This window comes from Podarcis erhardii (assembly GCF_964252035.2).
Source record: "Podarcis erhardii genome assembly, chromosome: 2".
NCBI lineage: Eukaryota > Metazoa > Chordata > Lepidosauria > Squamata > Lacertidae > Podarcis > Podarcis erhardii.
The window spans coordinates 62,055,069-62,071,442 of record NC_138498.1 but is presented as its reverse complement, the minus strand read 5'-3'; the positions used below and the strand labels follow the sequence as shown (position 1 = coordinate 62,071,442).

Genomic DNA, 16,374 nt, shown 5'->3' with positions numbered 1-16,374 from the left:
TCTAACATAACATCAGTGCCTCTGAGCAAAGCTGCAGGCACTGGGTGTAGCAAACGCTTCAGATCCCCTTCTATCTTCCTCTTGCAGCCTGTCTCAAGTCTTCCCAGGTGGTTTCCCTTTCCTTTCTTGGAGGTTTTGCTGAAGCCTTCAGGGTTCCAGGAGGAATCATTTAAGCTGTGCACTGTCAAGAGCAGGTGTCACTGCAACGCTATATATCTCAGTTTTGCCTAATGCATCGTCCCTTAGCCCTAGGCATAGTTTGCAATCTTTCCAGGCTTACCTGTCACTGGCAACTCCCCATAGCAGAATTGCAATTGCAATGAATGCCTGCATGACAAAACAGTAATATATTTGTACTTGGAAGCACTGCTATATATCTAGCTACACATCAACAACAAAAACAGAATTGTGCTGTTGTTAGGTAATGATTCCCTAACAGAATGCAGAAAGTAATGTTTTTATTTGTAGTAAAGTCTCTTCATAAATACAATGGTCTTGCTTGCTCAACTTGTTGAACCTTAGAATTGTAGGACACACTTGTGGGATGTATTATTACTAGAGCTGTCAAGTACAACATTTTCCTGTTGCCTAGAATAGACACACATGCGAATGTGGCTCCAGACAGGGAGGACTTTCTGTCTTCCCTGCTCTGGAGCTTCCTCCCCCTATACCCTAGCTGACCATACAACCATCTCTCTCTTGGGCTCTTACTCTCTTACCCTTGGACTCTCACACTCCTGGCTTTTAGCCAGCGCATGGCTCAACCTTCACATAGGATGGAGTCCATAAACAGAAAGTCTGAGATGTAGCTCAGACTTCTTTTCACTCTAACCACTAGATAAAGCCGGTCTTCAAATTACTGCTGTGAACTGAATGTGAGTAAAATGTTATTCTTACTTTTAAAAAAGACTGTGTTGTGTTACTATTATTTTAAAAGGGAAGTAAAGGGGAAACCTACTGGGAACAATCCAAACTAGACAAGCCAGAATGGATTGCTTAATTTAAGGATTCTAACGAATCATCAACTTGTTTCCAATAAGTTGCAAGGGGAATGTGTTCTGCTGTTTACTCACTAGTGTGAGTGAGGAGGGTTAATATCAAAACAATATTTCCTCTCCTAACTTCCTTAACATTCCCACAACACTATGGTTTTCAGCAATGTCTACACTTCCTTCTCAGGCTTTTGTTTGTGACAGTTCTCACCTGTATAGAGTACTGGCACATATTTTTCCCCGCCTTCCCCTGGCACCAATTTTGTACTGACACTCATGGCTCTTTCATCAATATATGAAAAGCAATACTTCCCCCCCCCCATTGCATTATGTAGGTCACAGCATGGACATCCCAAATTATTTCTCTTTGCATCATGCCTTTCTGCAAGTGCCATTTTTGAAAATGCTTCTACAAACACAACTTGGAAACTGGGTTAGTTTAGTTCCCAGAATAGTTCCCATCCTCAACTGTCAAAACTTTCTAACAAAAGAAGAAAAGTGCATGAATAGCAGGACTGTATTGTGCTTTTGCTTCTTCAAAGCTGAGTCTGGTGGCAGGAAAAAAATTATAATACATCCCCCATCTGGCTATTCTGTCACTGAAAATTTAAAAAAACCTGGTGTTAAGAGTGATAGTTTGTGGTGTGAACTTGGCCTTTAAAGCTTATAAAAATAGCCCATGTTTAGCCTCAGGAAGATACTAATTCACCCAGAAATATTCAGACTGCTGACTTATCTCATGTGACCCAACAAGAAGATTCTCAAGCTAAATCTTTATTTCCTGGCTGTTTATCTAGAAGAGGAAGTTTCACAATGCAGTCCTAACCATGTTTACTCAGAAGTAAGTCCTACTGAATTCAGTGGTGCTTACTCCCAAGTAAGCAGGATTTGGATCATCCGGGTTTCGGCACTCACGCATGCGCAGAAGCGCTAAATCGGGCTTTGCACATGCGTAGAAGCGCCAAATAGCGGCCAGCACGTGTGCAAACGCGGTGCTGCGGGTTGTAAACGTGCCTCCCGCACGGATCACATTTGCAACCCGAGGTTCCACTGTACAGTCACAGACCTGCTTCACAGCCTCAGTCAGATATTTTGCTATTTTCAGAAGCCTTCATTAGGGAGACTTTTTACTAGTATGTAATAGCTCAGGGACTGGGAATCTGTGACCCTACAGATGGTGCTGGACTCCAGCTTCCATCAGTGCCAACCAGCAAGGCCTGTGGTGAGGGAAGATGAGAGCTGTGGTTCAACAGAATCAGGACTTCCTCATCCCTGTAGCATTCCTCGTCCTGGTACTCTAGCTCTTCAACAAACCCTGAGCTTCCATATTTAGAGAGAGAATGGACAAGCAGCCAGGTGTCACTTTAACACAGGGTCTAACCTTGGGAGGGAAGGCAGCATGAAATGCTTTCTCAGTGCTTCTCTTCCCTAAACCACATATCTGTCTTCAGCCATGAGTAATAATGGTCCTAAATGGACAATGGTGTAATGGTATAGAAGCAGAGGAAAAGTCACAGGGGAAGGGGATGAAGGATCCCCTGCCAGCCTCCCTGCTCTACCACACACAACAATGCTCATGAAATTTCATAGGCCACCTATATTACGTTCACTGATAGTAAGAATGTTGCATTTGCCTTGAGACATGTTTTGGTCACATGCTAAAATGGGCACTTTGATGAGTTTGGTTGAAAAAGCAGGAAGCTTCAAGGCACACAATATAATTTTATTTGATTAGAGGGTGCCTTCTGTCCAGAGGCTAAAACAAGGAAGTTCTCTCCTCTCATTCAAGGTTTCCACTGATGTAATGAATACATATGGTGTATGAAATTAAGCTTCTTAGATTGCTCCTAAAACATTTAGGATCATCTGGCATATCGTACTATAATGCACAGTGTAGAAGCTCTGACCCCAAGTATCTTAGAGGCAGAGAGCAGGAAAAGCCAAAGCGGTTTCCTTTGGCAAATACTTGTTAGGTTCAAAAAGAAACATTTAAGAATAGGTTATAGCTGTACAAAGCAGAGAAGTGGATAGCCAAATATTGAGGACATCCAAAGTAGGGATACTTGTGGAATTCTATCATTGCAAATTCCAGTGTGAACCAACACACACACACACACACACCAGACTAAAGTACAAAACAGAACATTTTATTTCTGTGCTTGGCGGGAAAAAGTAAAAAAGTTTTTTAAAAACCTAATTATTTAGAAATGCATATTTTGAGATAGAATAAGTGTTTAAAAGCCATAGGGCAGAAAAGGCTTAGAAGTGAACACATGCAAAAATGCTGCAGACTAGAAATAGACTTCCATCCCTAATCCAAGGCCATCTATGAAACTAATTTAAATCACTCTATAGGCATGTTGGTGTTCTGCAAGTACCACCACTTCGGAATCAGCATTAGGTTAAAGCCACCAGATCTTTTTGCTGAGAGTTCTTAAATTTGCATCCATCTTTTTTTATTTCTAATTTCAGGCACGAATCAGAAAATTTGGGCCTAAAATACTGCAGTTATTGACGGAATGGACAGAAACATTTCCATATGATTTTCAGGACGAAAAGATGATTGGCTGCTTAAAAGACATTATCCACAGGATAGCTCCATGTGATGAGGTGAGGATGGCAGCAATTTAGAGATATACTGAGAAGTTGCATAATCAATAATTGTTCAGTCAGCTGTTTGTTATTAAAAATTACTTTCACTATGGAAGAGACTGGGGGGAAATTCCTAGTCAAATTTTAAATGACATTTTCTGAAAATGTGATTATCAATAGAAACAAATGCATAATATTGTTTAATTATTTCTGAGCTAAGATGTAAAAAGCTAGTTGCATCGTCAACTAAAAAGTTCACCCAGGTGACTCAATTTATTTGTTGACTAATTTTAAAAAATGGAAATAGAAATTTCCGTTTAAAAAAGTTTATAGAATGTGGGTTGGATCCAGATCTTAGAGTAGACTCACTGAAATATAAGGAACTTAAGTGGCATCCCTAACATAAGGTAGTGGATCTATTTCAGCTTTCACCAACACAGTGTCTTCCAGGTGTTTTGGGCTACTGAACTAACTGGGGCTGATGGGAATATGAAGAGCACCAAGATCAACAAAGACTGTTTTAGTCTAAACATGGCTAAGGGTGCAATTCTAACTTACATAGTCATAAATCCAATTGAATGCCATCCAATTTATATTTGAGTAGACATTATTAGAATTACACTAGGCAATTCTCTTTTTGGGTTTTATTTTGTATCTTCACACATTGTCCTTTTTTCTTCTTCCTTTTACCCTTCTTTATCCTCTGACATTCTGCTTAGCAAAACCAGACCTAATTGCTGAGCTAACTAACAAGGCAGTGTGAGATATTGCAGAATGGGAGATATTGGAACAAGCAAACAGAAAGAAAGTACCTAATTCAGATTGACTAATATCCTGGTGTTTTACATGAAAGATTGCAAAACCAATGGTCCCAAACATTAGCTCATTTTGTGGCCTATTAACTTTTTAGGATATAAACAGTTAAAGGAACCATGAAGCTGTCAGTGGAGGCTTGAATCATTTTAGATTCCTCCTAATTAGCCAGCTAACAAACAGTGAATATTGAGTTGCGTAGCTTTCAAAGGAGGAGCTTTAAGTTATGCACAATATAAATAACAAATTAGACATTGGGGAGTTGTTTTCAGATTGGGCTCTTAATGACCAAGGTCATAGCCAGCAACCAAAGAGTTACTTTAGTCATGCTCAAAATCTTCAACATACCCAGTTCAATGTTCATTGAACTTTGACTGGCAGCTAGTGAAGCCACCATAGAAAAGGAAAATGGCGACGTTTGGTATTATAAAGGACTTAATAAGATATGAATAATTTCTATGGGGCATTATCCAACCAAGTGCTTCATCTAAGGAAAGGATTTCCAGTTGTGCAACTTAACTTCTCCTCCTTCTTCTCTCCTCACTTGCCCTCTGCCAGGGGCGTACGAAGTGGGGGGCAGAGGCGGCAGATCGCCCTGGGTGCCACTCAGGGGGGTTTGACAAGATGGCCCCTGCCCCCCCCCCATCTGTAGAGTGGCCGAGGGCACGCACAGTCAGTAGGGGTGCCGCTCGTGCGGTGTCCGTATGGGCTGCCTTTCGCATAGCGACCATATGGGCTGCTGCGCGTGTGCACTCTGTATGGGATGCCGCACATGCGCAGTCTGTACGGGTTGCTGCTTGTGTGGCAGCCCGTACAGACGCCTGTATGGACTGTGCACGCGAGCGGCAGTGGGCGGTTCACCCTGCCTCTCGCCGTCCCGCCCTGGGTGCCAGAGAGGGTTTCTCTGCCACTGCCCTCTGCACCCTCCCCAAATTTGTTTGAGTGTTGGGAGAACCCCTAGAGCAGATTTAGGGGACACATGGGGGATGCATTGAGATTAATCTTTTTATTGGATTTTCTCTTACAACAACTCTGCAAGGTAAGTAACCTTTATTTCCGTTTTACAAATGGGGAGCTAAGGCTGAAAGAGTATGCCTTTCCTAAACCCACACAGTCAGTCCATAGCAGAGATGGGACTTAAACCCAACTTACAGCCAGGGTCCTATCCCCTGCTCTACATTGGCTCTTGCTCCTCTTTGTGGTACTGCTGTTGCTTCCACAGGGTGGAGCTGCCTAAAAGAGGCAGCTCTCTTTTTGCTGGTGATTTGAAGTTGGCTTGTTGAGTAACTAACCAACTAAACAAGCTTGACCTTGATGTAACATCAAACCTTGCAAAACATTAAACTTCCTTTGCAAGGTAAGAGCAAACTGTGGTCTGATGGTTTAGGTGAAATGGCAACCTAAGGTTTGCCTGAGCACCAGGATAAAATTGAAGCACTGGGGTGGGGGAAGAAGACACAACTTAGGAGCTCAAGGCTCCGCACTGCGTATCTAACATGAGGCCATGGTCTGGCTGGGTATTGGTAGTAAAGGCAGCAGTAGGAATTGTCTTCAGCAGTGGTCATCCAGATGCTGTGAAACTGAAGACCCATTAGCCCCAACCAGCATGATGGGTGATGCAGTCCATCAACATCTGCAAAATATCACATTGGCCACCCTCATCTACAGAATCAGTGAATGCAGGTTGCTGCAGCAAAGGTCTCATTGGCCTTTTGGTTGATCTCCAGACAGTTCACATAGCTAGAATGTGCTTGTATCTATGAGGCTGGGCTTCTTAGATAAATAGCTTCCTCCTGGGTGCTTTCTAACCCCCCCCCCTTTTTTTTTTGTCCAGATGGCCATAGCTGCCAATTGTTAAGCAGTTTTTATCTGGCAATCTGAATGAAGAAAGGATGCAAAGACAATTATGAGAGTTCAAAGTGAACAAAATATCCACGCTGCTGAAAACATATCAGCCCTATATGGGAAATGGAGACATTGACTTTGAGCCTGTTGACATTCAGGGTCTGCTCCCATTGCTTTCAATTGGAGGAGCAGCCTGGACTGTGCCAGAATTCTTCATAAACAAATCTATATTAGTTGGCTGTGGTGGGTGGAGAGCTGGGGAAAAAACCTTAATGCCAGTCTCCCTGAGCAAAACTAGCAATTAATTAAAGGAATAAGTCACAAGGTCCTATTTATGCAGCTATCTTTTGAAAGGAAAACATGAAAGAGAAACTGTTCCATGATGGGGTCTGTACTTGTTTGAAGGGAAAAGGGCAGATCAAATCAAAAGTGCAAAAGAATCCTAGGATTATGGAACACATTTTATCTGTTACTGAAATGAGATTGGGATGATTCCTTGCAGCAATATTTTCCTGCTCTTTATCCAGCCTGGTTTCTGGAGGCTTCTTGCAGTGCTTAGAAAGGTATGCATACTGAGAAGCAGTTTCTTTTGCCAAGAGTTACCATTTGCATTTTGAAAGAGAAAGCTTAATTAAAATCTGAATTTCTAAGCCACCTGCTGGGGCTTGCCATCTTCCTTAAATGTGTTTCTGCTTGAGAATGAAATGTTTTTCTTGAATATTAAACAAAAGTACTCTTTGGTTCCCAAACTGGATATTTAAAGAGAAATAGGATTTTTCATATAGATACCTAGCAGCAGAAATTTTTACAAAGTTCCAAATTAAACTGCACAGTCATTGGCATGTTAAGAGTTTTAAAAAAGAGCTTATTTCTATTAGAAAAAAGATATTCAGGAATACATTGTGTTTGTTAAATATTTTCTTAGCCACAGTTCTCAGGACAGTTGTTTGTGTTTACAACTAATGTATGTCACCCAATAAATTAGTATCCTCTGGGATATGAACCATAAATTTACAATGCATGAGTAAAAGCCTAAAAACAAGCAAACAAATAATTAATTCTGAATAATAATAATAATAAATGCCAAACTAAATAAACACAATAAAAATAGAAGTGATAAAACTGCCACTAGCAAATAATATAAAACAGCATTCAAAAGTACTAAATGGTTAATTTAAAATATTTGGAAAATAAAAAGACTGTAGTTGCCTAGTGAGTCTCTCTGCAGAGGGGCACTGGGCACACAAAAGCCTCTCCCCCTCTCTAGTAGCCACCTATTGCACCTTATTTGGCAAGGCTATTGGAATTTTTTTTTTTTAAAAAAAGATTTATTTTTGTGCAAAGAGTCATTGTACACCTTCAGGATTATACTTTTGTTCCTGCTTGCTTATGGTAGATGTTACATAGATGTTTCCCTTTCCTGACAGCAGGATCAAATCCTCAATAAAGAATTTAAAACTTACATTACAAAACGATTAAAGCACTAAAAGCAGCAATAGGAAACCAACAATAAGCAGCAGTAAAAGAAAATTACTTCAAATACAGAGAGTTTAAAAACCAATACAATAAAGCAATCCTCTATGGACCAAACGCCTTCTTTAAAAGGACAGCTTTATACTATATTCCAGAAGGCCATGAAACAGGGGCAAGACTTATTCGCTGTATTTCCACGTGGACAAGCTACTGAGGTCTGACAGCTGCCAGCTCAGTTGCCTCTTCCGAAAGCAGTGATGTGTTGTCCATGCCACTCTTTTTTAGTCACCCAGAACATCAGCAACGCATAGCTGATTGATGTGTGCGCCAGTATCTTTCCAGTTGCCCTGAGTGATATGTGACTGGATGACATAATCCATGGACTTTGCGGTGTGTCTCTGACCTGCCTCGCTTGCTGTGTTGATCCAGCTGTCAACTTCCTCACTGCAAACTTCCCTTCTTCGCAGCGCTTTATGTCCAGATTAGCAGTAGGCTCAAATCATAGCTGTCTGAGGCAGAGATTGAGAAGAGAGTTTGCTCATAAGCAGTTTCCTCTCAAACTGTCAAACCTTGTTAAATGCCCTTCAGGATTTATGGGCAATGCAGAGGATTGTAAACGCTCATATATATCTTAGCCAGGCTTTTTTTAAATAAACACATTCTTCCTCAAGAGAATAATTCTTTTTATAACAAGGATAGGGAACCTCAGTTCCAGGGGGCTAAATGCAGGCATTCAGGCCTCCCTGTCTGGCACTGTGCCCAGACGACATGTCTCACTGGCCCTGATTCACACCCCAGTTTAAACCAGGGCAGTTCCCTTTGAGAGATTGGTAACTGCATATGACAGCAACCCTTCTGAGTCCACGGGCACATTTGAAATTCTGAAAAATTTCTGATGCTGTGGGCACCAGTCACAAAATGGCTGCCATGGTGGTTTGGCTGCACACAAAATGACTGTTGTGGAAGGTGTGGCACAGCACAATTCCAGGAATCTCCTTTTTCAAACAAAAGAAGAAGTCTGTTGCTGGTGAGGTAGTGTTGATTAGAACTAGAAAATAAAACAAAAATTATTCCTGAACTTGATAATTGCAAATATACATACACAGTCATAAATAAAAAGATGCATTTAATGCTTGCTGTTGAGTCATTATACTATTTTTATTATTTAAATAATTGCTACCCCACTCTTCAGCCCCAAGACTCCCAGGGCAGTCTCTCTACCCCTCCTCTCTCACATACACACAAAGGGGGGTGGGGAGAAAGACGGACAGACCCTGCTCCCCAAGCTTACAATTTGGGGACATGATGATACTATTATCTATTATTCTTATTCTTAATTATTAATTTTATTACCCACCCTTCACCAATAAGCCCCAGGTGAAGATTAGTAACACTTAAAGCAGATTATGAACACAGGGAAAGGGTGAGCCCCGAAAACAAAAATCTCTTGACGCCAGGGTAAAGAGGTATGTCTTCAGTATTTGCTGAAAGCTATATATTTAAAAAGCCCAATGCACCTCTATGAGGAGTTCCATAACTTAGGGGGTTGCCACAGAAAATGCCCTCTCCCAGGTGGCCACCCCTCCAAATAAACTACTGAAGGAGGTGGTATTACCAAGAGAGCCCCCTTTGCTGATCTTAACATCCAAGAGAGTTTGTAAAAAGGGAGAGAGAGAGAGAGAGTCTTTCAAATATTTGGGCCTCTAGTTGTTTGCAGATTTAAACACTGATATGAGCACCTTGATTTGGGCCTTGAAATGTACAATCCGTTTTAAATTAGCACAGCCTTTCACAATTCTACGTGGTGCAGATTAAGGACAAAAATGGTCAGCTTGGGCAGAATGTTCTGTTTTTTGAAGCCTCACAGCACAAAACTAAAATGGGAAGGTGAAAGGTAATTGGTGCTGTTTCCTTCCCCCCCTCCCCCCTTCTGTATTCCACACATGTTAAACTGGCATTGTGGTCAGTAGGCTGAACTAGCACTGAGCACAGCTGCTCACATGTTTTTGACTGGATGCCAGTCTTGTGGTAGAGATCCATAGGATGGAGTTTAGGGTGGACCTATAATTAAGCTGACTGGAATAGTTTGGTTGAAAATAAGATTCTAAGCCACGAATGGTTTATGGATATTTCCCAAATAGGAACATTCAATCATACCTATTTTATTTTTTCCAGATCATGGTTTGTAATGTTTTCCTTTCCCTCCCCCCCCCCCCATTCTTTTCCTTTTCCTCACTTCAGGCCTACTGGAAAAAGATGAATCAGCTTCTGCAGACCCTGAATCAGAAGCTCGCAGCTCTTAACCATGGGCAGGAAGGGATAGTCAAGATCAACGCAGCTGTCTCAGACAAGGTGGTTGCTTTTAAAAGTAAGCCCCCATCCATTCAACGAGAAATGATGAGTGTCTGCAGTGATCCCTACACCTTGGCCCAGCAGCTGACACATGTGGAACTGGTAAGTGGAAAGCAAGACGTTTTGCTTTCTCTTTAATTTAGGTAAGGCAACATTTTCTAGAAAATCCCTATTGAGACTTTCGAGAGGGTTAAAATATGATCAAATCCCCTTCCCTATGGCAGGAACTCAAATGTGTTGCGGTAAGTTTCTGAATGTAGGACCACAAGTACAGGGCATCATGTGAGTCCTTCAGTCCAAGCAATTGCCCACTGGGAGGGAATAAGATATCTTACTACCAATAACAAAAGCTAAGTTATATAGTTAAGAAGCTAGTGCACCTACAGTAGACCAAATATGTACTGTTCAGGTTAATGCTAGTTTCAGATGCAGTCATCTTTTTCTTCCCACATGCTGCAATATGATATTGATTAGTATTGGTCTTGATGAATGAAGAACACAAAGTTTCTCTGAATAACCTTTCTGAAAGTGTTTATCTTTAAATATTTGCAAAAAGTTGAGATAGGATGGTCTATTTGGATCTGGGAGAGGGTCTTGACCCTTCCTTCTACATCATCTTTCTGATTAAAATATCCCCTCCAGGTACTCCAAACTGCTAATTGCATGTTACATTTTCCCAAATGGGGCAAGTAACAGACTGGGTGAGCTGTATTTTAATCAGGAAAAGAGTTCAGGGAGAAAGGGTTAAATATTCTTCCCAAGTGACATGGTCCCAATCCAAATCGTCCATCCCATATATGTTGTTTGCACACACACAAAATCAGACCTGTCATCTTGACTAGTTTGGTCCTGAAGCATTCAAGTTTTTAATCAACCTTTTCATCAGTGCGTAGCAGGTTCCCAGTCAGAACCACTGCTGTAACATCATCACCCCTTGTTTTTATCCACTAGTCCATTCTTGTTTCTTATTTTGAGGATTTCACAAGGTTTCATTGAGTTGCCAAGTCATCATAGGTTTGATGGGTTGTTTTTCTACCAACAAATTCATATCTACTTCTATAACTCATGGACTTAGGACAATGTAGACATGATGTTGGAGATTCATGATTAGGAACGCCCATGGCATTTACCGTATTTTTCGCTCTATAAGACGCACCAGACCACAAGATGCACCTAGTTTTTGGAGGAGGAAAACAAGAAAAAAAATATTCTGAATCTCAGAAGCCAGAACAGCAAGAGGGATCGCTGTGCAGTGAAAGCAGCGATCCCTCTTGCTCTTCTGGCTTCTGGGATAGCTGCGCAGCCTGCATTCGCTCCATAAGACGCACACACATTTCCCCTTACTTTTTAGGAGGGAAAAAGTGAGTCTTATAGAGCAAAAAAATACGGTATTTTAGCAGCCTTACATGGAACTGATGCTCTTGGATTGTTTTTAAGACTTTTTCCCCTTGTCCATTTCCCACTAGCACTTTCCTTGATGTAAATTACACTCCTAATTACACAAAGCTACTATTAGCTCCACAGGGCATATGTGTGTGATGGGCTTAGATGCTGTGCAGCTGGGTTCCCACTGCCCCACAGCACCTCATAGCCACTTCGGTGCAGGTATGGTTATGATCAACGAAAGAGCTCAAGAGGAAGGAAAACCAAGGGAGAATCTAATCACAGAACTCCAGTAGCCTAATCTATTTCAGCTGGAATGTCTTTCCTGCTTATGCAGTATAGACTCTAACAATGTTGTAATTGTTTCTCTGTCAAGGATGAGGAATCAGTGGACTTGCTAGATGTTGTAGGACTGCAAGTCCCAGTAACCCCAGCTAGATGGCTATTGTTTGAGTGATGATGAATGTTAATCAAGCAATAGCTGGAGGGCCACAAGTTCCCCATCCCTGCTGTAAGCAATTCCTGATGGAGAGTAAACCAGGCAGAGCTAGTCTGCCAGCCAGTGGTTTCATAAATTCCTTTTAAATTCTGGTTTCAGATCTGAAGGGTGCTACTTCAAGCACCATAAAGTGAATAAGTGATTCCAGGCGTGCTATATTACAATTTATTTCTCACTTTATTTCTTGCAAAAGGAAAGACTGGGTCACATTGGACCTGAAGAATTTGTTCAAGCATTTGTCCATAAAGATCCTTTGGAAAGCACAAAGGTATGACTAGCACTATTGTTGCTGCTGCTATTTCCAGTTGCATTTAGTGGCTGACCTACATTTTTTGGGCCCTGAAGCTTGAACTGATATGGGGCCCCCATTGCAACCAGAAATGAGGTCTGGGTAACCACTGTTATCTTCTTCTGTGGGTTTGTTCCATGACAGATCACCACCGTTTTTTTTATTTTTTAAATTAACTACTGCATCTCATATAGTGGTACCTCGGGTTAAGTACTTAATTCGTTCCGGAGGTCCGTTCTTAAGCTGAAACTGTTCTTAACCTGAAGCACCACTTTAGCTAATGGGGCCTCCTGCTGCCGCTGTGCCGCTGGAGCACGATTTCTGTTCTCATCCTGAAGCAAAGTTCTTAACCCGAGGTACTATTTCTGGGTTAGCGGAGTCTGTAACCTGAAGCGTATGTAACCTGAGGTACCACTGTATTTGGATTAAAATAGCTGCACTGACATGTCAAAGTCACTGGTGTGAATAAAAATTCCCTATACCTTATAGCTTTTGAGTTATAACTCTGTTGGTAGAGTATGAGACTCTTAATCTCAGGGACATAGGTGTGAGCCCCACATGGGGTGAAATATTCCTGCATTGCAGGAGGTTGGAATAGATTAGCCTTGTGGTCCCTTCCAACTGTTCTGTGATTCTGTGGTGGGGTGAAAATGAGGGAAAATGAGGGAAATATATATATGCATGATGGACATTTAAAAGCATTTTTTCTAAGCAATGTGGAATAAAGTTGCTTCTGGGCCCCCTCCAGAATTAGGGACTCTAAAGTTTACGATTCATTAGTTTCATAGTAGATCTGCCCCTGGTTGCATTACCCATTCTGAGTGAGCATTTCAAAGAGTGGGATGTGCAGCAATTGGTGCTACACTGTAGGCAGTACACATCTGTTTATATTTATAGGGAGGCGCCTGGAACATGGTTTTTCAGAGTTGCATGAAGCTGTGGTGTTTAGGACATGGTGCTCATGCACACAGTGTACATTTGAAATAAATCCATGGAACCATCTCCTACCTGCTGTTCTTTTGGGGTTTCAAATGCCCCTGATGTGCACCTTGTAGCTGGAATAAAAAGAAAAGCATGGTTTTGTATTGGTAATTAGAGAGTGCATATTTTAATATTCTGTGCTGCAATCCCAGTAGGGGGGAAATTAGCCTCTGCCTGTGCATACTCAGCTCCTTGCTTGTTAACGTCAAGGGCAACATGCCCATTAGTGTCTGTGAGAAAGAAAATAGGAGAAGGTGCTGCTTTATGCACTATTGATGCACAGATAATTCTTCAGAAGCGGGTTTTGGCATGTGACTAGCTGGATGTAATCACAATGCAGTAACTAAAAGCAAAGTATTCTTCAGACTGATAATACAATACCTGTAAGGCTGGCACATTGGAGATGAAATACGTTAAAGGAAACTTCTTAATGCAGCATAAATTTCTGAGGGCTAGGAAATTTTGTTCACTTACAATGCATACAAAGAGAAGTAAAGAATATTCATTGAAACAAAAGAACAAAATACCTGGGGTGATGGTATGAGGAAACTGGCCCCTTCCCTCGTTGGGCTACAGACCTGTTGCATTAACATCTGTAGTGATGAAATGCTTTGAGAGATTGGTCCTTCAACACCTTAGGACATGTTTTCCACTGGATTTTGATAAACATCAGTTTGCCTATAGGAGAAATAGGTCAACAGATGATGCCATAGCTACAGCCTTTCACCTTGCAGTGAGTGAGACCGGGGAATTATGTTAGAATGTTGTTTATTGATTATAGCTCGGCTTTTAATACCATCCTTCCAGACATTCTTATCAAAAAGCTGATGGAACTAGACCTACCTTCTACCATCTGTGACTGGATCAAAGACTTTCTGAGGGATCGGACACAAACAATGAGGATTGAGCCTGTTACATCTACCTCCCTGAAGCTCAGCACTGACACCCCACAGGGATGTGTGCTGACTCCTTACCTGTACTCGTAGTTCATCTGATCCATCCACTGTAATTATTAAGTTTGCAGATGATACTACCATAATGGGTCTAATTACAGGTGGGGATGAATGAGTGTACAGAGGGGAGGTTCAAAAAGTATCTACATGGTGCTTAGAGAATGACTTGCACCTAAATATTAGCAAGACAAAGGAGATGATGTTGGACTTTCGGAGGAAGAGAGGGGAACTAGCCCCTTTGTATATCGGGGAGGGGGGGGTTGTGTGGAGAGAGTCTCTTCATTTAAATTCCTGGGAGTTTACCTTAGTGAAGACCTCACTTGGAAAAACAATATAACGCAGGTGGTTAGGAAGGCCCAACAGAGACCCCACTTCCTCGGGGTCTTGTGAAAGAACAATGTTAAACAACAATTAATGACCTCCTTCTACTGGTCCACAATAGAAAGTGTCCTCTCATATTGTATCACAGTGAGATACGTTGGCTTGACAGCCATGGACAGAAAGTCTTTACAAAGGGTGGTGAACACAGCACATGATATCATGGGCTGTCCCCTGAGCCTGCTAGATGACATTGCAAGGGATGGTTGCCTTAGGAGAGCGAGAAAAATTGTCAGGGATGATTCACACCCCAGCCAGCACCTCTTTAATCTTCTACCCTTGGGCAGGAGATATAGAAGTATAATCAGTTGTAGCAACAGGCTAAAAAACAGTTTCTATCTGTGGGCTGTTAGGCTGCTGAACGGAAAATAATATAGTGCAACTGACTTTCGGGGTTGGTGTGTTGTACGACAAGCACACAGAGTGCAATGAGATTGAATGTTCGGGGGGTGGAGGCTCGGTTAATTTCATTGAACACAAGTTGTACATTGACAATAAAGGTATTATTATTATTATTATTATTATTATTATCAGCAGACGTTGCACATATCAACAAATACCTCAAAATTAGCCCTCTGCCATCCATTTTCCAATGGGATTTTAAAGGGGAACATGTTGTGCTTTTGCTTCTTACTTTGCTGGGACTGAGTTAGGGTGCTTGGTCACTGCATTATTTATTGCGGGCTATGGGAGGAAACTGCCTTTTTCTTTCATTGGCTTCCAAATAATTTTTTGAGTCTGTAGATTATTTTGACCGCCAAACTGCAACTCAGAGAACTTTAATTTCCTTGCTGCTTTCCTTCCTCCCATAGGCCAGTCATCTTCCCCTCTCCACAATTGCTTGTGAAAGCATACATATCCCCAAGTGCTGCTCAGTTCAGCAGACAGGAATAGGGGCAGAAAATGGGACTGGGCGAGGTGGGGGGCACAGGCAAGAAGTGGTGCCATTCACCTGATCTCCAGTTGTGCTGGGGAATGTAAAGGTTTAACACACATCTCTAAGTTATAACCAAGAAAACCTGTAGATTAGATGATAAAATGAGGACATAGTAGTAAATGTTGGTTGAAACAGAAACATGTCTAGACTAAAACTGAATCAGATTAAAAAAAGCAGGCAATGGAGCGTTCATAGAATCATAGAATTGTAGAGTTGGAAGGGACCACAAGAGTCATCTAGTTCAACCCCCTGCAAGGCTGAGATAGCTCACTTGGTAGAACAGGAGAACCTTAATCTCAGGGTTATGGATTCGAGTCCCACATTGGGCCAAAGAGTCCTGCATAGCATTTTGTGTACCAATTGTGTCATCTTGTGATCGGGTGCATTATTGTCACAGAGTAGGGTAAGCACAGGGTGTGGCACAAATTGCAGCTTTGCACTAGCACAACCATCCTTACATGAAACATTTCATATTTGTTTGCTAATCTTTGTGTGTATGTATGCACGCACATGCATGCACAGTCGAAAGACAGTGACTGACCTAAGCTACTAAATTAAATTAAGGGGGGAAAGTTGAGATGATGAAATGAGGACATAGGAGTAAATGTTGGTTGAAACCGAAAGACTTCTAGAGTGAGACTAAATTGAACTAAAAAAACAAGGAGTGGAGATGTTGAGTGCTATGTTAATGGATGCCCAAAGGCTTTGCGTGCCATGTAGCATTAAATATACTTGGATATAAAAGAATCCAAGTATAGCAACGGGAGAAACGTACAAGGAGTAATTAAGGATAATGAGATGGAGATGACAGAAGAGAACAGTGTGTGAATTCCAGAGAGCGAATGGGAAAGTGGTGGAACTAGAATTCAAACCCATTTTGTCAACTA

General features: G+C 41.6%; 1 protein-coding gene across 3 annotated transcripts in view; it reads left to right on the top strand.

The window, feature by feature from the left end:
* Positions 1-16,374, top strand: part of RASGEF1C (RasGEF domain family member 1C) — a 93,153-nt gene that overhangs the window by 49,694 nt on the left and 27,085 nt on the right. For all 3 annotated transcript variants that reach the window (XM_081851458.1, XM_081851459.1, XM_081851460.1), the window contains exons 4-6: positions 3,465-3,602; positions 9,957-10,169; positions 12,143-12,217. In XM_081851458.1, the coding sequence (XP_081707584.1) occupies positions 3,465-3,602; positions 9,957-10,169; positions 12,143-12,217 (426 nt within the window). The remainder of the gene's footprint in view (positions 1-3,464; positions 3,603-9,956; positions 10,170-12,142; positions 12,218-16,374) is intronic.